The 24,234-nt window shown below is 43.1% G+C and overlaps 1 protein-coding gene across 1 annotated transcript in view; it reads left to right on the top strand.

Annotated features, from left to right (window-relative positions):
- The first annotated feature begins 15,412 nt into the window (after positions 1-15,412).
- The window catches only part of FA2H (fatty acid 2-hydroxylase), a 75,506-nt gene continuing 66,684 nt past the window's right edge, over positions 15,413-24,234 (top strand). The window contains exon 1 of the mRNA XM_074285993.1: positions 15,413-15,828. Within this exon, the coding sequence (XP_074142094.1) occupies positions 15,559-15,828 (270 nt within the window). The 5' untranslated portion in view covers positions 15,413-15,558. The remainder of the gene's footprint in view (positions 15,829-24,234) is intronic.

Raw genomic sequence — 24,234 nt, 5'->3', positions numbered from 1 at the left:
CATTGGTAAGATAGGGAATTTAATGTTGCCAATGAGTGAGAACTACTGGCACATTCCTCTCTTACAGATGAGGTGTGAGAAATGAGGGTTGAGATCCCTGACAGCAATGAGGTCCCCTGGCCGGTGTTGCAGGCTTTGCAAAAGAATTTGCTATCCCAAATGGTGAGGTTTGTGGCACTGAGAAGAAAATATCTCCATCAATGGACAAAATCCTGTTAGGATTATTTGCAAGGTCTGGGCATACAACATTCCATTATATTGGATTTTATTTGGCCCAGAGCTAGGGACCTTTGAATAGAGGGTTGTGATTAGGTCCCAGACCAAGATTTCCAATAGAATAGGAAGAGATTACTATCTGGGAGTTTTACCTATGGGCAGAAGGAGGTGTTTCAATTCAGGGACTTTCCAACCCTCCCCCTTCAAAGATCAGAGGGACAGTTTACATCATTCCCCCCTCAAGCAGTCACCCCCAAATTCATTCGGGGCAAAGAGACAAAGGTCTCATCTTCTGTAGCTGTTCAAGCTGACAAGGTTCATAGAGTTGTCCCTATGTTCAAAGGGGGTTCAGGCCAGGAGGGGACATGTGATCTGAAGATAGCAGCAACGACATTTAGGGATGTTGAATGCCCAAGTCATGATCTCCAGACTGAACAAGTAGCTGGAAGTTCCTAGCTTGGAGCCTGGAGGAAACAAGTCTCACAAGCAGGTTACAAAGGGGGTGGGATCCAGGGTGGAGATGGTGACATTTGGGAATGGGACCTTTGCAAATACTGAATCGAGGCCCATCTCTGGGTTACCCTGAGGATGCTGAAGGCCCATCCAACAATCCTGAACATTCCACTGCCCATGGAGTTCCCTAGCTAAAAGGGTAAGAAGGAGTTAACTGCTGGCAGGGGCCATAGAATGACATCAAGAAAAAAAGATGCTAGGAATAAAGTTCTCATCCTTGGAGTAGGAAAGCCTTAGGAAGAAGAGTGAGAGTAAGAGAAAGAGGGACACAGATGATTTCACCCTTCTTCCCGCAGAGTGCTCACAGGAGCACTCTGAAACACCTGAGAAGTAAAAGCTGGACAATTGTTGCTCTGCAAGGAGCTAGGCAGGCTTAGGAGAGCTATGATCTCTTTTAGCAAGTGCCTTGATACTTCCAGAGCCTTCTCAGTCTTGCAGGGAAAAGCTTCTGCCCAACCAGTGAAGTTGTATTTGGAGTCAGTGTAGATGTTCCCTCTCATTCCCTTCCCCAGTTCCAAAGCTCTGCTTAGGGCAATGAGTTCAGCCTTCTGGGCAGAAGTCCCAGGGGACAGTGGCTTAGCTTCCAGGGTGCCATTGAGGGTCACCACAGAATATCCCGCCTTTCTTTCCCTATTTTCAAGAAAACTTGACCCATCTGTAAACCATTCACCATCTGGGTTGTCAAGAGGAACGTCCCTCAGGCTAAACTGGCTGAGTAGTTGGAATCTAAAGCTTCCTTACATTTATGAATGATGTCTCTTGACTGAGTGTTGTCAGGGAGCATGTAGGAGAGGTTTAAGGGTGAGACACACCCGGAGAGTCAGGTGGGGGTTCCTAGCAGGAGAGCCTGGGAGCCTCCCACTAGGGAGCCACTTTTGGCTTCTAGAATGCTCTGAACCCGGTATGGGGTAAAAACCTCCAATGGCTGCCCCCAAGGCTGCCCTTTCAATCAGAAGGGCCATGGCTTTGAGACACAAGAGCCATTCTAAGGAAACTGAGTCCAGTTCCTTTGAGAAGCAGGCAACCAGTCTGGCATTAGGTCTAAGTGAAGACCCCCAGGGCCTGGCCCCATCTTTCATCTACATACAGAGTGAAAGGATTTTCTAGGTTAGGTAGGGCCAGGGAAGGGGCAGAGGTCAGTTTGGCCTTCAGGATTTTAAAAGCCTTGATCTGATCAGGGCCCCATTTTAGGGGAAGATTTTCAGTTCCTTGAATAGAATCATAGAGGGGCTTGGTAATAATCCCAAAATTAGGAATCCAAATTCTGCAAAAACCAGCCGTACTCAGGAAAGTGTGTAGCTGTTTTTTTGAGAGGGGGTTTGGAAGGAATAAAATTGTCTGTTTGCTCTCCTCAGAGAACGAGAAGTGGGTGTAAGAGTGTGGCCCAAATATTTGACAGACTGACAGGCACTGTAGGCTTTGGGTAAGGAGACCCTGTAGCCCCTCGAGGCTAGAAAATTAAGAGTTTTTATGGCTGCTTTTAGGGACTCCTCTCAGTTGGGACTGCAGATCAAAATATCATCCACATACTGGATGACACTGCTTTTAATGGGCTCCAATTCCCTTAAATCTTGAGCCCGTATCTGTCGGTCCAAATACATGGGGCCTATGCAGGCAGCCTTAGGGCAAGGCCATCCATGTTAGTTGATGGAGATGTTCCCCTGTCTCTGCTCATTCAAAAGCAAAGAGAAATTGTGAGTCTTTATGCAAAGGTCTGCAGAAGAAATCATTCTGTGTTTCCTGGGATCTGATAAGGATTAGGCGCAATGGGGTGAATCAGAATGATGGCTTCATTAATTGCCCTGAGGTCCATGTGAAACTCCCCATTCCATTTTCTAACAGAAAGAACTGGAGTGTTGCAGGGAGACTCACAGGGAACCAGAAGCTCGTGCTTAAGAAATTTCTCGATCCTGACTTGATCCCAGCAGAGGAATCTATTTTCTTCCAGATTTTAGAGGGAATATGGGAGGGCTTTGAGAGCAGCACAAAAAGACCATCTGGAGGTCTGAGAAGAGAAAACTGGGTCCCCAGTTTCACCATTAAATGACGCTCCAATAAGGCAGCAGGATAGGAGGGAATAATAAGGAAAGAGTGTTTAAATTACAGATCACCAAACTGGCAGGGCAGAGGGAAAGTCTCCAAACAATTCTTAACTTTTCCTTCAATCCCTATTCTAGGGGGAGATGGGCAAGTGAGACCAGACTGTTAGAGCAAAACAGAGAGAAACCCCCATAACAAAAAGAAATTCAACAGTCTTACTGGCCACATCCAGGCATTGGCCTGTCGAGCTGGGGCCAGGGGGAGCTTGACCAAGCCCCAAACTCCTGCCGAAGGGCAGGGCATTGCAGGGCAGCTAGTCCCCTGTAGGCAGTCCCTCCTCCAGTGCCCCTCCTAGTTGCACTCAGGGCAAGGACTGGGGAGTTTCCCCTGAGGAAACCCTGAGTTTCCCTGTTCATTATACCTGAAGCACAAACCCCTAGGTTTCCCAGAAATGACAGTAGCCAGAATTTGGGACTGTTCTCCATTTCTCGCTTTAACTCTGCAGTCTTTTACTCTGCTGCGGTTTGTTCCCTATTATTAAAAACTCCAACAGCTGTTTCTAACAGATGAGTCTGGGAAATTTGAGGGTCCAAAGCTGGCTTCTGCAGCTTCCTCCATATATCTGGGGCAGATTGTTTAATATTAACATCTCCCTAAGAGAGATCAAGGAGAGCATTGGCCTTGGACCCCTCAAAAAATTTAGTGGGGTCCTCAGAGTAATGGCCAAGTTTTTCCTTAATCTGGGAGAGATTTGACATTGAAAGAGGCATTTCTGCTCTGAGTGTCTCTCCCTGCTGCTTTTCTAAGGGGGCAGAGGTTAGAAGGGGTGGCTGACTCAGTATCCTGAGGAAGAGGTTAATTGTGCACTGTTTCAAAATCCGATTCTTTTTGTACAGCAAAATAACTATTTGGACATGTATACATATATTGTATTTAACTTATACTTTAACATATTTTACATGTATTGGTCAACCTGCCATCTGGGGGAAAGGGGGTGGGGGGAAGGAGGGGAAAAGTTGAAACAAAAGGTTTTGCAATTCTCAATGCTGAAAAATTACCCATGGATATATCTTGCAAATAAAAAACTATAATAAAAAAAGAAATATGTGTGCATTAACATTAAAGTGGGAAGTTTAAATCTGTTAGATTTGATTTTAAATAAAAAAGGTTTATTAAAACAAAGTTCTCTGATAACTAAAGAGATCACATGTTTGTATCTCCTAATTAGGTGAAATATATTTAAGGTACTATTCTGCTTTCTAAATTATATATTGGGCAATTTATAAAACTTATATGAGCTATGCTTTAAATTGAATACTCTCTAATCTCTGTCTTGCTCAGTTTTTTTTCAGCATTACAGTAATAATCTCAAGGTGAGGTCTTCATTCTTGAGGTAGAAATGGGCATTTGTCCCTTTTCTGGCTTGTGTGAATTTGAAAATAACTATGAGGTAATTGAGTCTGAATGGAACATTCAGTTAGAAGCTCACAAACTAAAGTCTTGATTTTTAAAATAACCTTTTCAGTTGGCAGTGCATGTTAGAATTAGAAACTTGATTGTAAATTACATGAGATTCCATTTTTGTGATAGGTTGTATCTGTGAGGTTGCTAATTAAGCTAATTGGAGTTATTGTAATATTGAAACTTAAAACTGATAATTAATATGTATGGAGGGAAAAGCCCACAGCAACTCTAAGTTGGGAAGCAGACTGAGCCCCTACTCTAGAATCTCTTCCCCTAATTTGTAAACTTGCCAGTTTTGAAAAACCAAAAAAATTGGGTTCAAGGAATAAAATTCCAGTCTCTTTACACAATGTTGATAACTGAATATTTGTTTTTATTTTAAGATCAGTGGTTGTTTTAAGGCAGAGTCATTTGTGATGTTGTACCAAACGTTCTACTGCTTAGCAATGTAAGGAACTTTTAAGTGAAAATTGTTAGAAAGTTCTCTGAAAATTATTACTTCTATCAAAGTCTCCATCTGTCTTCAGCAGAATTATTTAGTATTTATTTAAATGCCTCGGTCTCATTGTTTAATGAATATGATAGCAAATATGATTTATAGCTTTCTTGAAGAACCTAGAGCAAGATTTTAACCTTGCTTCTAATTTTGGCTGTACATGGGATAGATAGTTTAGGATCTAAAACCTCTGATTAATTTGCTATTAGGATGAAATCTTTTGTGATTATACTGTTACTGAATTTGGAAATGATTATTTGATAAATTATTAAACTAGTAACCCACTATTTGAGAGCTGAGTTGGCTATAAGGTGGGATTGTTACTATGTGATTGGCCTTAACTGTGATTATTATGTGCTCTCACAGGTTGAAAACTAAAGGATCAGTTTTGATGCTATTATAATCATGTCCCTGCTTTTCCCTTACAACAAATTTCTATAATCAGAGCAAGTGGTCAATAGAAGCCATAAGTACAATTCAAATATGTAATATTTTGCTGTTTTCAATCTGAAAATATTGAGGGGTGAGATAGCTAACAGTATTTGGGGTTCCCTAGATCATGTCACAGGTTTGTGAAAGAATTCACAGTCCCAGTCTCCAAGTGAAGTTTGGACAAAAAAAAAAAAAAAAAAAAAAAAGGTTAATTTTCACTGAGCAGCTCTCACTGGGCTTATTCCTGATCAGAAAAGTAACCAGATTGGAGTAAATAATTTTATTTTATTTTGCTTTCTGTGGCCCAGGGCTAAGTAGAGAGCTCTGAATAAATTGAGGGAATAATCTCCAGGTCAATAATGGGTGGTGATTGTTCCCAAAACTAGAATCTCCAAGTGAACTGAATATGGGGATTATTTTAGGAGTTTCCTGAGGCCAGGTGGAAAGGGTGTGGGAAGGGGTTGTCAGAAGATTCAGCGTTTTCTGACCCAAGTCCCCCCACAAAGACCAGGGAACCACAGAGTCCTTATTACATCAAAAATATGTAGTCATTATATCTTAAATAATTAGATTAAATATTTGCCCAAGTCATCTATCTTGCTAGATATATATGTCTGTATCAGTTAAGGTCCTTAAAGGCTTCAAAATAATGTAAGAACAATTGATACAGTTATCTGTGGAACCTGTTATTTTATTGATTATTGAAACTAATGCTGAAACATCTTTACTGTGGTTTATAGAAGAAGATTTTAGTGTATTCAAGTTTTCTTAGAGGGATGTAACTTAGGAATACTGTTACATCAATGGGAAAGTCAATTTTATTTAAGATTGTTACTAATGTGGAGTAACATTTGTTTGTATGTATCTCCTAATCAGATGAAATATATTTAATGTACTATGTTGTTTTCTAAATTATATATTGGGCAATTTATAAAAATTATATGAGCTATGCTCTAAAATTTTGTGTGGCACAAACATGTGTAGGACAAACATGTTTTGATTTTGATTTATATGAAAAGCTACTGGTCAATCTATATTGGCTTCTCCCAGTCCATCCTACAGACCCTGGCAAAAGAAGGGGAATATTTTCTTCCCCTGTTCTGAGTGGTTTTTAAACACCCTCAGCCCAGCTTCTAATCCCAGAGTCAAGGCAGTGGAAACTTCTCTTATGTCTACAACAAGCTACAAAGAATGCTCTTCAATCTTTTGTAAATTCTATTTTTACTGGTCACAGACTAGGAGAAACTATTAGATAGGATTTTCAGATGGCCAAAGTCTGATATTTTGTGCCTAGTTGATTCCTGAAAATGCCATTAAACTCTTTCCTAAAATCTTTTCACAGAGGGATACTTGTTTAGAAAATATATATGGGCAGAGAGGCTCTACACACGTGCCTCTTGTAGAAGTTTGCTTGATCTCTCTATCTCAATATCCTGCTTTGGACAGATAAATGAGATCTGTTAAGAAAGGATCTTTACATCCCTCTGTTATTTTGATGGGATTCCTGCTTTCTGAAAATTGCTTTGGGGTATTTACAGAATCTTCTGGGAAGATATAAGCACATCTCCCCAAAATGAGGGATCTGCTCTTAGTACTCTCTTACTCTCTCTATAGTTCTGAGGTTTTGTTTTCCTCTAGGCTTTAAGCAATTTACCTTCAAATGACCAGCACTAGACAGCTATATTGATCAGCTTTAGGGATATGACTCAGTCCATTGGATCTTTAATCTGCTCAAGCTCCTCCAAATGGCCCCCTGTAGGATGACCCAACTCAATGCCCATTCTCAGCAGAAAGTAATTTCAGAAGATTGGACTCCATTTGTTTGGAAGGAACTGGAACTGTTTGATGAATGGATCCCAAACTACTCAAGTGTCTGAGTGGATCCTCAGCAAGGAGTTTATCAATCCTATGAAAGGGAAAGGTTATTAATGTTACTTCTCTGCTACAATAATATTTGGGACTTAGGATGGGAGACATCAGGCAAAGATTTGGTTAATATCACTGAGGAAGATACCCCATGAACAATTAAGTTTGATGCCTTTCAAATTATAAAATTGTAGAAGCTTGACTAGCCATAGACAATTAATTACAAAATTTGAGTCCTGATAAAGAAAGAGGATTTTATGGAAATGTGTCCAATTTGTAATAATGTTTATTTGCTACAAAGACTGGACATTTAGAAAATGCAAATCAAAGAGTAAATTGGGAAAAGATGCAATAGATATAAATCTCTTAGGAAGATTTGGAATCAAATCAAGTACCAATGTCTGGGGAGAATTGATAAAGTATTCTGCAGAGAGTCTGAACAAAAAGCATTGTCTGTTTGTGCTACAATTTGCCCGATGTCCAGATAGTATTATTCCCTTTGGGTATGGAAAACACAAGGGTAATTCAAGTCTGGATCCTTCTGTTCCCAAAATAATATTCCTTGGAGAATTGCAATGTTTTGTTCTATTTTTCCTTTCTGTGAGGGAGAAACCAGACTATGCTAGCTCCTTAGCTTTGGAGATCAGTCAGTTTGCTTCTCATGGCAGGGTAAAAGATTCCAAATTCTAGGGACTGTAGTGGTATGTACCTGAGTCTGGAATATAACTGAGGGTAGGGTCTGGCAATTTCTCAGAGCATACCCCAAGCAAACCTTAGGTAGTATTGTGAAGGCAGCACTCTCAAACCTGCTTTGCCTGGGAACTGAGTAGGTACCTGTGCACTGGTCCAATTGGCTTTTTTTTTTTTTTACCCTGGCATTCATCAAGGATAGTAACTGATGAATTCAAACCTAGAAATCTAGTTAGTTCTAGATTTAGGTCATTCCTATTCTGGTGAGTAAATATTATTGTATAAGTTACACCAGAGAGACAGTGAAGGAAATGGCAGAGTAGTTAGATACCACCAGCAGAATGGCATGGGAAAAATAGAATGACTTTAGAAAGGTTATTGGCAGGAAGAAGAGATACATGTTTTGAAATTGGAGGTAGAAAAATTAGCAAAGAATTCTGTATAAGAAGCTCTGTTGCAAGGGTTAATAGACTTTTATGAAGTGGGATAGAAAAAAAAAAAGGCAAATTTGAGGGTTTACAATGCTGAACCAAAAAGGACCCTGTAAGTTTTTCATGAGAACCTGAACTTAGCCACCTCACAACTAGATCAAAATGACAAAAGTCACCATAGAGGGACCTTGCTTATTTCTGATCTTCTGCTTACTTGGGCATCACACCTCTGAAATGATAAGATCAGTTATTGTTCCCCCAAAATACCTACCCTGGAAGATCCTCCTAAGCCCATTCCCATCATTGTATGCATCCTGTTACTCCCCACTATTGTACATACCCCAAACCCATTCCCATCATTGTATGCATCTGGTTATTACTTTAGGCTGAGAGAAATATAATTTTTTGTATAACAGCTGCCTGATGACCTACCTGCATTCTTTTTGCTTCTGTATCACCTGATTGTTTTGCTATATACACACGGTTCCCCAGTCATTTTGGACCGAATGATTTTTGAACATGAGTTCAATTCAGTCAGCTAGCCTAAACTCTCCACAATTGAAACATTAAAAAGCAATCTCTGTCTTGCCTCAGTTTATCTGGCATTACATTTGGAGGCCCCAGAAAAATATGAGATCTGAGAGCAAGATTAGAGATTAGAGAACCACAGGCCTCAGTGGGGAGCCTCGAGCCAGCTGGTTCTGGACTCTTTTAGGGGAGCCCCATGGAGGGACTGGATCCAGCTGCACCAAAGACTCACCGATTGACACTTCTATTTGGCCTAAGTGGAGAATCTGGTTTGAAACTCCTGCAGGGTAAGTTTTCTGTCTAGTCTGATTGCTAACAAATCTGGGTCCCCAAGAAAAGCTGCACTGGACACAGCCCTATAGCTCTGGGAAGTGCCAATGGGATGCTATGTGGCACTATTTGGTCTGGGTGCCTTTGGGCACAAATCTGGGCATTTTTTAATTGTTGTGTTTATGCAGTCTGTGTTTGTTTTAAGGAGCTCTGTTAAGTTTTAAGTTTTTTGTTTTTTGTTTTTTCCTGAGGCTGGGGTTAAGTGACTTGCCCAGGGTCACACAGCTAGTAAGTGTTAAGTGTCCGAGATCAGATTTGAACTCCGGTCCCCCTGAATTCAAGGCTGGTGCTCTATCCACCGCGCCGCCTAGCTGCCCCCAGCTCTGTTAAGTTTTAAGAATAATGATTGAGGAATTCAGCAATTGGTCATTTCAAGATTGCAAAGGTAGTTAGCATAAAACATGTTTTATGAGTGTTAACTTCTTGTTTGGACTTAATTATAGCCTGTTCGCACTAATTTGGAAAAAAATGGAGAAAGCTTGGCTGCTTTTAAAATCTGGCAGAAAAGCAGTCTTTTAGAAAACTTATTAGAAGAAAAAAACCTTGTCTGACTCAGGTTATATCTCTGAATGGAGGGAAGTAAGAGTGAGAGCAAAGGAAGCTGATGTCAATTGCTTAAGAAAAAAAATATAGCCCGATTTCAAATTATCTAGCTAGACTTCTGAGGGCCAGTTTTGTAATCAAATGGTAATTAATGGTAATTTGTCTGCAACATTTAATTAAAATTTAGGGAAACTTATTTAAGTAGGGAAAAGGGTATGGATTTGGGGGGTTGTGTTTGTTTAAATTGGAATTGTGATTCTGAAATTGTGAGAGATAATTACTATTGCCTAGTATATGCTAAATCTGTTTATTCTGGATATAAGATCTTAGGAATTTGTTTGAATATTGGAACATTACCACTGGAAATTTGCAGTAATATTTGATTTGATTTGGTTTTAAAATAGCTTATTAAAAAAAAGTTCTGTTAACTTAACTTGAAGAGGTCCCATGTTTGTATTCCCTATAAGTTATGCTTTAAAATATTGTCAGCTCTGCTGGACATGTGTATGAGCTTTGTGAAGTTATTTAGTTAACTATATTGTGGATTTTTAAAGTTTTAAAGAAAAAGAAAACAAAAAAAAGGAGAAAAGAGGTGATCTTACATACACGGGATAAGAAGGATTGATTTGCAGAAATAATTGAATGAAATTTGAATGAAATATCTAATTAGAATATCTCATGGAAAAATATTTTTAATTGGTATATTAAGATTTGAAATGACTGTAAATTGCATGAGATTACATCCATTTTTGTAAGAGGTTATGTCATGTTTATGTGGTTATCATGTGTGAAAAATATGAAATTGATAATTGTGTAAGGATCATTGTAAATAAACCTGAATTGTTGAGGATTATTGGTTTGATGGGTTGCTAGAAAGAAGAGAGTATGAGCATGTTAGAGAGAGAGACAGTGACAGCATGTTAGAAAGAAGACAGGGACAAGAGATTTGAGGGCACAGGCTGGAAAGACAGGGCAAGTTCTTTAATGGGAGGAATTTGCCATTAACAGAAGAAAGAAAACACTGGCAGGCTAAATCCTGAAAGGGACTTGGCACCCTAAAAAGAGTTAACTGGAAGGAGGAGTAAGGAAGGGAAAAGGTAAAGATTTAATTCACTTTCCTCCCACGGGATATGATTGAGCCTTGTGAATCTTGCCTGTCTACTAGTTTCTCCATCCCCCTCTGCACCACATCCTTCCTCTGCTTTCCCCCCTCACTCCCCTTCCCATCCTGAGATCTCCTCTTCTCACAGGCTTTGTAACCCTGGCCTGAAGAACCAGTGTCTGACTCTTTCCCCTGCTCCCCCATGTCCCCTTCCTCACCTGTCAGCCTCTTCTGGTCATCTTCCTCTCTTTAAGAAATGGCTTACATTTAACTTTGTTTTATTTTACAAGTTTATGGCTAGTTTAGGGAAAGGGCATTTTGATGCTAGACCAAAGATTCTACTGCTGCTTAATGCAGGAAACTTTTGAGAGACTTGTTGGAGCTGCAGGGTTTAAATTATATAAACTAAATTAAATGAAACGAAAACAATTAGAAAACTGAAATCCACAAGAACATCAAAGAATAATTAAGAGTGGAAGTTATCTTCCCCAAAAGAATGTAAGCTCCATGGGGGAAAGGATTGGCTATATAATGAGGGGGGGAGATTCATGTCATGTAAATTCTATAACATCCAATCAATGGGAATCAGAGGAGGGACTTGTGCTGCAGGATAGGAAATAAAAGGCTGCCTTTGGAGTTTCAAAGGTGTCTACTCACCTAGGCACCCATTCTTGCAAGAATGTAAAATAAATCTTTGCTGCATTCATCAGTGAGTCAGTGGAGTTCTTGGTAAGATAATTTGTTTCTTACATGGGGTGAGATGAATTCCTCCAAAACAACCAGACATATTCATAGAATGCCATGTCACCAGGCAGCATTTTTTTTTTTTTTTTTGGCTGAAGCCATTGTGGTTAAGTGACTTGCCCAGGGTCACACAGCTAGGAAATGTTAAGTGTCTGAGGCAGGATTTGAACTCAGGTCCTCCTGATTTCCAAGCTGGGGCCCTATCCACTGTGCCACCTAGCTGCCCTGGCAGCATGTATTTCTACCCCATTGACCTCTCCAGAAACATGCAGCTTTCTGCAAGGACACAAGCCAAGTGTTCACATTGTTCTATGAAAAAAGCCCTATGTCAGATGTGGCTCACGTTCATATCCATGTACAGAAGATGGGCAAAGTATGATCAGACACATCCCTTGTCCTCTCTATGGACTAGGAATATAAGCAAATAGGACTCAGATTTAAGAAAAGGGACCATAACCTTATACCCAGATTACAATTATCTACGTAATAGAAGAGTTCTGGATCCAGAGTTAGAAAAATCTGACTTCAAATTCAGCCTCAGCAAGTCACAAACTCTGTTTGCCACAGCTTCTCATTTATAAAGTAGACATAATAATATTTACCTCTCAGGATTGGAGGATCAAATGACCTCATTTTTGTACATGTTTAAGCCCAATGCCTAGCACACAGAAGAAGAAATATTTATTGAGCACCTACCCCTTTTCTATGCTAAGTGCTAGGCATATAAAAAAAGGGCAAAAGACAGTCTGGAGTTTACAATCCTTTGGGAAAGACAACATGCAAAGCAAGCTAAATAGGAAATAACAGAGGAAAGTCACTAGAATCAAGCTTAATAAATGCTCCTTGTCTCCCTCCTCCTCCTGAAAGTCCAAATGAGTTTTCTTTAGATATGCATTAATATTTGCTCTGTGCCCTAGCAGGTGGGGTTCCATAGCAGATCTAAATCAGAGTTCTGTCCTTGAATCTGTAGCTGAAATAGTCACATAATCTCAGTGACCTAGGCAACTAAAATCGAGCATCTTCTAATTAATAATGTCACAAAGGCAATTTTCTCCCCTGACCTCCCTTATCCAAGTAAAATCACAGATTCACAAAAAAATTCTGCTAAGTTTATTTCCTCCAACAAAATTGCATTTTTCTTTTATGCTGTATTAGCTCAGTAGAGTTAAATTGTAAGAGAAGCTGAATGAAGGTACCATTATCTTTCTCCCTGACTCAGGACCTGTCACATGTAAATACCTAATCATAGTTGTCATCTATATAAGCCTGACTTTGAAGTCTGCAAAAAGTTTTCCATATTTCATCATGTTTGATAAAAACTTATTGAAGAAAACAAGTGAAAGAGATGGCGAGTTTAGGGGATGAGCTTTAGCAGTAATAGGTGATGAGGTCCTGAATGATGTGTTGGATAGAGAGAAGCTAAAGAACTGATCTTTGAGGCAACCAAGGAGAAGGAACTGATAAGAGATCAGTTTAGCTTCATGGTCCCACCTTCTGGGACCATGAAGTTCAAGTTATATCAAACCCCTAAGACTCACCCTCTATAGAGGTCTCAAGCACTCTCATCTTGTCACTTCCGGTCAAAAATCCCAGTCATGACCCGGAGATTAAATTTTCTCGATTAAAAACTACTTATGGGCCATCCCATGGCTACTGCCTTCTTTGGGTCAGTACGTCATGGCACTATGCCTTGTAATGCCTTTCTCCTTGCCCCTCCCCTTCCATGCTAGGTGATATTCCCCTAACCCCACTATGCTTCTTAACCCCACTTCTCCTTACAGCGAACCAACTCTTGGGGTGCTGTAGCTTACAGAATTTAGCCTGCCAGCTAAGGCTATGACCCAGTCTCATGGGGTGTTCCCTTTCTACTGGGTAATTGTGAGTTCCACTAAGGAACTTCTTTTTCATATGCTCTCTCAACTCTATTTCATATTTATCATTACTGTTGTCTATTGTATCCTTTCATTTTGTCTGTAATTTATTCACCTAAATAAATCTGCCAAAGACAATAGTCATTGTGAATTCTTCATATGACCAAACCCTAATTTTTGGTGCCTGTTATCATCTGGTGTCTACATCATAGGGTATTATAACAGGCACTGAATTTATAATCAAGAAGGCATGGATTCAAATCCCGCCTCTATGACTTACTGTGACTTGGAGGAAGCCCCTTCTCTGCACTTCAGTTTCCTCAACTGTAAAACGAACGGTTGGGCTGCATAAGAATCCTTTAGCTCTAAATACCATCTTTTTGAGGGTAGAAGCGGCTAGGCAGTTGGGGTAAAATGACTTGTCCAATGTTAAAGTGTCTGAGGCCATATTAGAATGCAGGTTCTCCTAATTCTAAAGCCAGTCTATCTATTGAGACCTCTAGCTGCCCCCAACCCTACCATGTTTAGTTGTTTTAGGTCCTTCCCTTTTTCCTCAGGCATTTTTTCTCTGGGGCTCACTTTCTCCATTTGTAAAACAGAGTTAATGTGCTCTAGTCTGGCACCTCCTAACTTACTAGTCCTCTACACACCGTTTTCTCCCTGGCACCCAACAACCTGGCATTATATGTTCCAGAAAGGCCATCCTATTTCCTCAAACTATCTCCTGCCTCCATACCTTTGCACTGCCTGTAGCCCATGCCCAGAACACTACTCATTTCTTCTGCTTCCAAGTTTTCTTAACTCTCTTCAAAACTCAGGTCAAGTCCAGCCTTCCTCAGGCCTTTCCCCACATGCTAATAATACCTTGCCCTCTGAGATGTCCTTCCATCCACTACATCATTAGAATGGAAACCCCTTAACATATATTTTTGGAAATGACCAGTGTGGGTATGCTATATATACATACCTTATGTGTTTAAAAGAACTGTTGAGGGAAAGGCATGGGTAAGGAAAGAGAATAAATGACTGGGGGGTTTTGTTGTTGTAAGCTCCTTGACAGCAAGATTGGCTTTGCTTCTTATTATATTCCCCAATGTTTAGCTCAGTGCCTGGCACATAGTAGGCACTTCATGAATTTTTCTTTAACCTCTTGGGGGTACATGCCTCTGTCCCTAGTGCTTAGTTTAGCTCCTGGCACACAGTAAGTACCCCATGAATGCTTATTTCCTTCCCATTCCCTCATAAGATTGAGCTCCTGGGGGAATGGGGTAGGGAGGAGGCAGGGCTGTCTCTTGCTTCACTCTGGGTCCTCAGCGGTCAGTTTAGCACATAGTAGGCACTTTGGCACACAATAAGCACTTCATGAGTGCTTGTTTGAGCTCTTGGGAGGGCAGGACCCTCTCTGGATCCTCAAGTGTACTTTGTTTAGCTCCCGACACACAGTAAGCATTTTGTCACACAGTGAGGGCAGAGCTGTCTTGCCTCGCTCTGGGTCCCCGCGGTCAGTTTGGCACACAGTAGGCACTTTGGCACACAGTGAGGGCAGAGCTGTCTTGCCTCGCTCTGGGTCCCCGCGGTCAGTTTGGCACACAGTAGGCACTTTGGCACACAGTGAGGGCAGAGCTGTCTTGTCTCGCTCTGGGTCCCCGCGGTCAGTTTGGCACACAGCGGGCCCTCCATGAGTGCTTGTTGGAGCTCCTGGGGGGGCAGGCCTCTCGGAGTCCTCAGGCTCCGCACAGGGTGAGGGCAGAACTGTCCTGCCTCGCTCTGGGTCTCCGCGGTCAGTTTAGCTTCTCGCACACAGTGGGCGCTCCATGGGCGCTTGGAGGGCAGGGCCCTCCTCGCTGTGTCCCCCGCGGCGCCGGCGCCCCTCGGGCTGAGAACTCGGACTGCCCGCGGGAAGGCGCCCTTTTCTCCAGGCCGCCCCAGGCTCACAGGAGCTCGAAGCCACCGGGCACCCAGACTTGGCCGCCTCCCATCCCGTTCCCCGGGGCTATGCCGCCCTCACCTAGGCGACTTTTCTCCCGCTCAGAGACCCGGCCGGACACGCCCCAGGCGGGCCCGCCCCCTCTCCCGCCCTTCCACCAATCCGCTGACGGAGTCCCGGCCCCGGCTTCTCGGGCCGGGCGTGGCGGCCAATGGGAGCGCGGGAGCGGGCGGCATGCAAATGAGCAGGTGTGCCGAGGCGGTGGCTGGCTGGAGCGGGGCCGGGCCCGGGCCAGGGGTTGTAAGCGGAGCGGCAGCGGCTCCCCAGAGCACAAGGGCCCGGGCTCCTTCGCTTCCTCTGCGGCCATGACCTCCGCTCCGCCGCCGCCAGCGCTCTTCTCGGCCGCCGAGGTGCAGCGGCGCTGCGCGGCCGGAGCCTGCTGGGTGCGCCGCGGCGCCCGCCTCTACGACCTCACGGGCTTCGTGCGGCGCCACCCGGGGGGCGAACAGCTGCTGCGGGCACGCGCCGGCCGCGACGTGAGCGCCGACCTGGACGGGCCGCCGCACCGGCACTCGGACAACGCGCGCCGCTGGCTGGAGCAGTACTACGTGGGCGAGCTGCGCGGCCCCTCGCAGGTACCGTGCACGCGCCCACCCCCCGGCCCGCGCCCGCTGTCGCGCCCACCCGTGCCGTGCGTGACCCTTGCCCTTCACCCCTGCTGTGCCCCCGCCACACTTCCTATGCCGCGCCGTGCCCTCCCGCCTCTCTGTCATCTCTCTCCTCACCTGTGCCCTCATTCACCTTGTCCTAGTCCGATTCAGCCCTCGCTCCGCTCACTGACCGCTGCTGCCCGCCTGGCCCTCCGCCTCCGCGACCCCGCCGGGGGCCTCCGGAGCGCAGAGCTGCCCTCCCCCACCCTGTCTGCCAGGCCCACCTGTCACCTCACCTGTACCGGTCCATCTCTCATCTCCCCCCCGACTCCGCTGTCCGTGTCCCCGCTCACTAACCGCTGCTGCCCGCCTGGCCCTCCGCGACCTCAGTCCTCCCCATGGTCCGGCTGTCATCCCTTCTGCTTACTTGTCTTTGTTCGCCTCCAGCTCACTGACCGCTGCGATTGTCCCCCACTCACCTCTCCTCATTCATCTCCCTGTTATTCCTTGTACCCCTCCGTGATTCCTGCAGCCTCACTGTGAGTCTCACCTGTGCTCCGCTCTCCTAAGCCTGGATCCCGGTCTCACCTGCCACGTTCCCGCGCCCTGTCACCCCTGGCTCTCTCCCGTCCGTCCGCCGCCTTCCTTGTTGTGCTCCCGGCTCCGCTGTCCCGGGTCCCCCTAACTGTGCCTTTTCCTGCTCATCTGTCCGTGTCTCCCCCTTCACACACGCCCCTTTTGGAGAGCGAGCCCCCTTCCCGCCTGTCCGCTTTTGGGGCTCACTGTCCCCAGCAGCTTTACGGGGATCCCCGTCTCTGCCCACTCTCCCAGCTGCCCTCCACGCTGCTCTGTTCCCCTCAGTAACAAAACTTCTCCACTGTTTCCTTAATTAACAAGGCAAATGCTGATGCCTCGTTATCCTAGTCCCTTTCACTGCCCCCAGTTAATTCTCTCCATCTGATTTCCCTCGTCAGTTTCTTCTCTGTTATTTTCCCTTCCTGTGCCTTGTGCATTTCCTCTGCTTCAGGTCACCCGAATCTGGCCGTAGGATTTCATGCCCCGGCTCTTTTCTCTTTCATGTCCCCCCTCCCAACAGCCTTTCCTTCCCCGCTGCCCACCGCCAAAAAGAAGTGATTCAGCTGCCGGGATAAGTGCGGTTCCCCCGCTCCCGCCCCCGCCTCGCTCACTTTGGGATCCCCGACTTGCTGGAAGCAAAGCTTCCTCTCCTCTTCCTGGCTTGGTTTCCTGGTGGACAACCCCCTTCCTCTCCAGGGTTTTGTCTCACCTGTGATTCTGTGATTCCAGGACGTTAGAAGCAGGGCATACTTCTGCTGGTCCCTCTAGCAAAAAATGTGGCCGCTTGGCTCTCCCCTTGCTTGCCTGGAAAGGAGAGTCTGAATATTGTGATGGATGGAAAGGACCGGGGCTCCTCTGGCTCGCTTCTCTTTGAGCCTCAGTGTCCTTATCTGTAAAATGGGATAAGGAAATAAATAATAATGGCCTCATTCTATACCTCTCAACTGATTTTAAGGAAAAGGTTTTTCTGGGGTTTTTTATTGTTGTTGTTATGAATTGTAAAAGGATTACACAAACATGAGCTGCTCTTAGTACACCTTTGAGTCTCTTGGATTTTTGTGGTTCCCCCCAACATATGTGAAATCTTTGGGAGTTATTGATGATAGTCTCTGGCTACGCTTTTCTCATGGAGCCCAGGTTAAGTTTCCATTACCCAATTCTCAGTTATCATGTATCCTCTGGAATTGTTTGATAATTGGGCTGGGCTGAAGATGCAATCTGTGGTCACAGTCACGAATCAAGCAGGAAAGATTAGGATCCAACTCCCAAAGCTCTGGGTTCGTGTTTCATCTACTGTGCCCTTCACAGCAGAAACTTCTCATTGTATCTCTCATAACCCATTAAGCAAAATGTGTTGCCAAAGTGTATACTCAAAAATGTCTACTGAGTGAGCAAAAGTATGCAAATTTCTTCTGAGTCCGATTTAAAACAGTACGTTCTGGTGTTTTCAGCACCTCGAAAGAGAACTGAGTAGAAGGTTTTCATTTTTTTGGGGGGTGAGGGCATGGGGGAGGGCTGAAGAAGCAGGGGACCATGGGATTGTGATCTTCCGATGGTCTGTCCTGCCTCAATCTCTCCCCTTCATTTCTCAAGTTCCTCCGAAGGTGGTGTCCTTGGTCCTGAGCATTCCTTCAGAACCCCACTCTGCTAGCCATCCCGACAAACCCAGCTTCTCTCACTTCTCGTAATCTCTCCTCAATCCCCCCCAAATAATCCACAGGAAAATGAATAAAGTCTGCACCCCCTGCCTTGTTTCAGTCAGGTTGAGTGGCTGTTATTGTCATCTTCTGCAAGCAGGTTCCAGGGTAGAGGTCAGGTTTCAGTGAGAACTTGAACCCTGCCTCCCTCCCCAACAAAGACATGGCCAGAAGCCAACTAAGGCACTGCCCCCTGAAAGAGATGTGGCTGCTGATAGACACTTGTTGCTCCACATTCCAGTTACCTGTTGCCTTAAATATTTTTTTTTTAATTATAACATGTTATAAACTTATTTAGTTTGAGAGGGTTAAAAAATTTTTTTTAAAGTAACTCTTCCTCACAGACTTTTCTTGTATTATAAAATTAGCCTAGATCACTCTTCTAGACCTAAAAATTACAACAAAAACTAATGAAGAAATAATCTAACCAAAAGTGGAGTAACTCTTCAAATGATATCCAACTGTAACTCTATTTCAATTTATTAGCAATAATTATATATATATATATATGTGTGTGTTTATATGCATATATACACAGCTTAACAAAATAAGAAAAAAATTGCTGCATCCCATCTTCATCTGTGCTCAAAAAGATGCATTGCCATTTTTTTAAAAGCTGTTTTTGGCCAAAAGTTTGGCACTTTTCTTATTGTTGATCTCTTTTTGCATCTCTTCATATGGTTTTTTTCTTGTAGTCTCCATACTTAGAAAGCTTTGACCTTATTTGTTTAGCATATGTTGTGTATAATATCTGTGTTCATTATTCTTTTGAATTGACTGACTTGGATTTTCATTACTTATTCAAAGTCTTTCCATGTTACTTGTCATCTTAACTTAGTTTCTTATCACCTTCAAGTCTTCCTTTAACCTAGGCAAGCACACCCAGTTCAGGACCTGGTCTGGCCCTGATCTGCAGGAAGGTATTGCTCTGTGTTTTTAAAATCTTCAAGTGCTTTGGGGTAGTTTTAAATGGAAACATCAAAAAAAGAAATTGTGAATAGTATATCATGAGTAAAGATAGCTAGCATTTTACATGTTTTTACAAGCATTATTTCATTTAAACTTTATAACCAACCCAGTGAGGTAGATAGGAAAATTACCTATATATAACTATGGTCAAGAGATTTGCTTTTTGAAAGCGTTAACTAATCAGTTAATCAACATCCATCATGAAGCACCCACTCTGTGCTGATTCTGGAGAATACAAAGGTAAAAGTGAAACAACCCCTGTCCTCATGAAGCTTACATACTAATAGGCATGGGCATAGACAACACTACAGGATGGGCATATAGATATGTATAGTAGAATGTCTATGAAATAGATAATGCACAATATATGTGAAATAAATACAAAGTAGTTTGAGGAGGAAGGTTGAAGGCAGCTGGGGGTGGGGAGATAGAATTGAAAGCAAGAAAGGTTTTTTGTAGAAGATAACCTAAGAAGGTAAACTAAGTCTTGAAGAAAAGCAGGGTTCTAATAGGTTGGCATCTATATAGTCCCTCTAGTCAGGGCAATGGGAAGTAAAGATTACTCAGGGCGATAGTGACGGGAATATAGAAAACATTTGTCCAGGAAGAAGGGAGAGGTTTCAATCAAGTCTTGTTATTTTAGGCTGCAATTCAGTAGATGAGCAGGAGCCAATATCTCAAAAAGTTCTTTCCCACAAGATGCCACAGACTAAACCCATTTTCTCATCTCTTTGGAGATCTTGGGATAGAGATAGGAATGTCTGGACTCCACGTGGGAAAGGTCAATGCTTTCTACACCTTCCTGGGATCCCCCTCTTCCATCTCATATTTTGTCCTACCCTCCACAAGGAACAAGTCAGACAAGTTTAAGCCCATAAGCTTTGGCGTAAATGGATGAGTTCTGTTCTAGCCACTGGTTAAGGAAGGACTGAAATTGGCAGTGAAATTACTGATTAGGGATTTCTACCGCACTTTCCAGATATGTCTGCCCCTCAAGGTCCTGGGTGGGAATTGGGCTGCTACTACAGGTGTAGGCTTTTGAAGGAAGCTTAAAGGATCCTCAGTCTAGAGAGAAGAAAGCTACAGAGGACTAATGGATAATTGTGTCCAAGACGATGACTATTCACTCTCCCCTGGAGATAGAATCAAAGGAAATGGGCTTAAGCTAGAGCATGAGGGTCAGAGGTGAGGAACAACTTTTGTTGAGTTCTGTGTCAAGTCAGCTTCTGAAGGTTTATCATGTGACAAAGAGGGCCAAGTCTGTGCAAATCCTGGCTCTGCCTAAATGACTTTGTACAATCTCTAGGTCTCCATTTCTTTGATTTTTAAAATGAAAAGGTTGGACTCTGTAATCACTTGGGTACCATCTAGCTTTCATTCTTTGATCCATGGATCTCATAGGACTTCACCAACCAGGAGGAGTAGATTATTATTTGGCTTTAGAAACTTAACACTTCTTGCTGTGTGACCTTGGGCAGGATTGTACTTTCACAAATTCCTTTTAGTTTTAGGATTCTACTTGAACACTTTGTTGGGTGATCTATCTTGCCACACCCCACCTTACCCTATCACCTCCAGTCTCATCTGACGGATTATGGCACACCAATCTTCCTCCAGTGGCAAACTCTCTGAATTTTCCCAATGATCCGATCTCTAGCTATTCATGCTCAAGAATGTTTTCAGGTTTAAGCAATCTCACTTGGATTTAGAAGCCTGACCTTTCCATCTTTATGCATGTAGGACTCTGTTTCTAGTCCCCCTCTCTCAACTATCCCTTCCCCTTTAATGGTTCTGAAATTCAGCTGTCCCTCAGGGCCAGCCTTGCAAAAAATATGTACTGAAGGACTATTAGAATCTTTTAAGTTAGTCTTTGAAAGGCTTCTCATAGGAGAGCTTCTGTTGCTTGGGCCCCCCTCTGGAGTGGTTTATGCTCTAAATACCTTTCTCAGAGATAATCATTTCCTTTATGCATTTTTTTTACATTGGACCTCTGTTTTTTGGGGGTTTTTTCTCATCTTTGTGGAGAGTTCCAGGTGAGGAGACTTCCACAATCCATCAGCATCTGTCTTGTAAACTTCTAGTAAACTTATTTATTTTTGATACACATTGCTTTATGAATCATGTTGAAAAATCAGATCAAAAGGGAAAGACCATGGGAGAGAGAAAAAACAGAAAAAAGAAGTGAACTTAGCATGTGTTGATTTATATTCGGTCTCCTTAGTTCTCTTTCTGGATGTAGATAGTGTTTTCTATTCAAAATTTATGGGATCTTGGATTGCCATGGATCACTGAACTGAGGAGAAAAAATCTGTCACAAGTTGATCATACAATCTAGCTGTTACTGTGTATAATGTATTCCTGCTTCTACTTGTTTCATTCAGGATCAGTTCATGTAAATCTTTCTAGTCCTTTCTAAAGTCAGCTCGTTCATCATTTTTTATAGAACAATAATATCCCATCACTTTCATATACCACAACTTGTTCAGCCATTTCAACTCATTTTCCAATTCTTTGCTACCAGAAAAAAGAGCTGCTACAAACAGTTTTGCACATGTGGGTCCTTTTCCCTCCTTTGTGATTTCCTTGGGATACAGACCCAGTAATGGCACTGCTAGATCAGAGGACACACACAGTTTTATAGCCCTTTGGGCATAGTTCCAAATTGCTCTCCAGAATGGTTTCACATTTCACATTTCACAACACTACCAATGTTGTATTAGTGTCCCAATTTTCACACATCCCTTCCAACATTTATTATCTTTTCCTGCCATCTTAGCCAATCTAAGAGATGTGAGGTGATTAAGACAGGCCTTCTTAAATTCACAATCCTTTTCGCCCAAGAAATTTTGATATAATTCCAGGTACATAGATATATAAAATAGGTTTGTAAATCAAACACACTGATAATAAATCATAGTTTTGCACCCACTCCATTCTATTACATGACTTCATATAGTTTAAGAATCTTTGGCCTAAGATACTGAGAAGTTAAGTGACTTGCTCAGGACCACTATACCAGTGTAAATCTGATGTAAGAACTTAGGCCTTCTCGACTTTCTTGACCCACTTTCTATCCACTGTCATTTTGTCTTTCCTGGGACTAAATGTCAAAAAAAAGTTACAGAATCACAGAATATTAATGCTAGAAGCAACCTTAGCCATCATCAGTCCTATCCATAATGTTTTACTCAAGGGGAAACTGAGGTAAAAGATGGCATTTCACCAGGATGATTTATCAATTTAGACCCTTTTTTCTGTTTCTTCCTGTCCTTGTACCAATTTAAGGGGCAGTGCCCTACCTTTTCTGACCTGCCCACAAAACCCCTGACTAGTGACTTTCTAAAGAACCAGCTCAGTCTTTTGTGGCTCCAGAGTCACACCTATCCATGGGAAATGCAAACCTGGTCATCACAGGAGGCGTGCAGCTAAGAAAGGCCCTTCTTCAAATAGAACAGGCACCTGAGATCCAGGTGCTGAGGACCTGACCTGCTTGAAGCCACAGAGATGCCTAATAGCCAGTGACACTTACCCACAGCTGCTCTGCCTTCCAGCCCACACAGTGCTTCAATCCAGAGTCCACCCAGCCACAGTCCAGCACTCAGAGCAAAGCAGGACTGATATCTTCCTCTGTGATCCATTCCAAGGCTTAGCCCTCAGTGCTGTGAAGTCCTGACATCTAATGGGATCTCTCATGTTGCCCTATCTTTGCAGCTGAAATTTGGTGAGCAAGTCTTCTGATTGGAAACATATGCTGTAATGGAAACGGCATTCATTCATTTAATAAGAGTTTACTAAGAATCTCCTCCATGGCAATGGACAGAGTGCTAGATTCATAGTCAGCAAGGCCCGTGTTCTAAATCTTGCCTCAGACACTACTAGGAATATGATGTTGGACAACCACTTAGGTTTTTCCCACTTGATTCCTCATTTGAAAAATGGGAATATTAACTACCTCAGAGTTATTGAGAGGATCAAATACGATAAAGTGCTTTGCAAACTTCAGAGCACTATATAAATGATAGCTTTTTTTTTTTAATAGAACAATATGCCAGGCACTCTGCTGAGGTACAAAAACAAGAAATGAAACAGCCTTAGATTCAATTGGATGACTTCACATTTAAATGTCCTTCATTGATGACTTAACTGTGTGACCTTAGAGTGAATAGATTCTTTCTGGGCCTCAGTTCCATGTGTGAAATGAAAAGGTTAGGGGTATGTGTGTGGGTGTGGGTGTGTTTGTGTGTGAGAGACAGAGACAGAGAGACAGAAAGAGACAGAGAGAGAGGAGGGGAGGAAGGGAGGGAGGGAGAAAGGGAGGGATAGAGAGAGAGAGAGAGAGAGAGAGAGAGAGAGAGAGAGAGAGAGAGAGAGAGAGAGAGAGAGAGAGAGAGAGAGAGAGGGAGGGAGAGGGAGAAGAAGGCAAAGCAAGGGGGAGGGAGGAAAGAGAGGGAGACAATCCAGACAGAGACACAGAGACAGGCAGAACATGACAGAGAGAAAAAGAGATGAGACAGAAAGAAGAGAGAGAAGAGAAAGAAAAAGAGAGAGAGATAAAAGAGGGGGGAATAAAGGGGAAAGAGAGAGAGGGGAAGAGAGAAGGAGAGGGAGGGCAAGAGAGACAGAAAAAGAGAGAGAGGGAGAGAGGAGAAAGAAAGGAGAGAGAGAGAGAAGGAGAAGGAGGGAGGCAGGAGGGAAAGAAAGAAACAGAGAGAGGAGAAGCAGCTATACCTAGTGAGTAAAAGAATAAGGCATTTATTCAGTGCTTCATATGTGCAAAGTTCTGTGCTAGGAGCTGGACAGACAGAACAAAGTGATTCCTTCCCCCTGCTCTCTAAGAGCTCACATCCTAAGGACACAGACCACTATTAGATTTGGTTTGCAAGTCAGATGGAAGAGTCCTGGGGCTCATTGGGTTGGATGACAAAGCATCCTAGTGGATCCCAAGGCTGACCTATGTACTCGAAGTCTCTTAATGCTGCAATGCCCCAGGAAACTCACCTGTGGAAAGATTTCAGGGATTCTGTGATCTTTATTTTTACTGACCTTTGGCTTGTGAGACAATCTTATGGATTTTATGCATTTTAATATGATTTTGTGGCGTCCATAGGCTGTGTGAATCACCAAAAGGATGCTGCAGTGCACAAAATTG

The sequence above is a fragment of the Sminthopsis crassicaudata genome, chromosome 2, assembly GCF_048593235.1.
Source record: "Sminthopsis crassicaudata isolate SCR6 chromosome 2, ASM4859323v1, whole genome shotgun sequence".
Lineage (NCBI taxonomy): Eukaryota > Metazoa > Chordata > Mammalia > Dasyuromorphia > Dasyuridae > Sminthopsis > Sminthopsis crassicaudata.
This window is presented reverse-complemented; position numbering and strand designations above follow the sequence as displayed.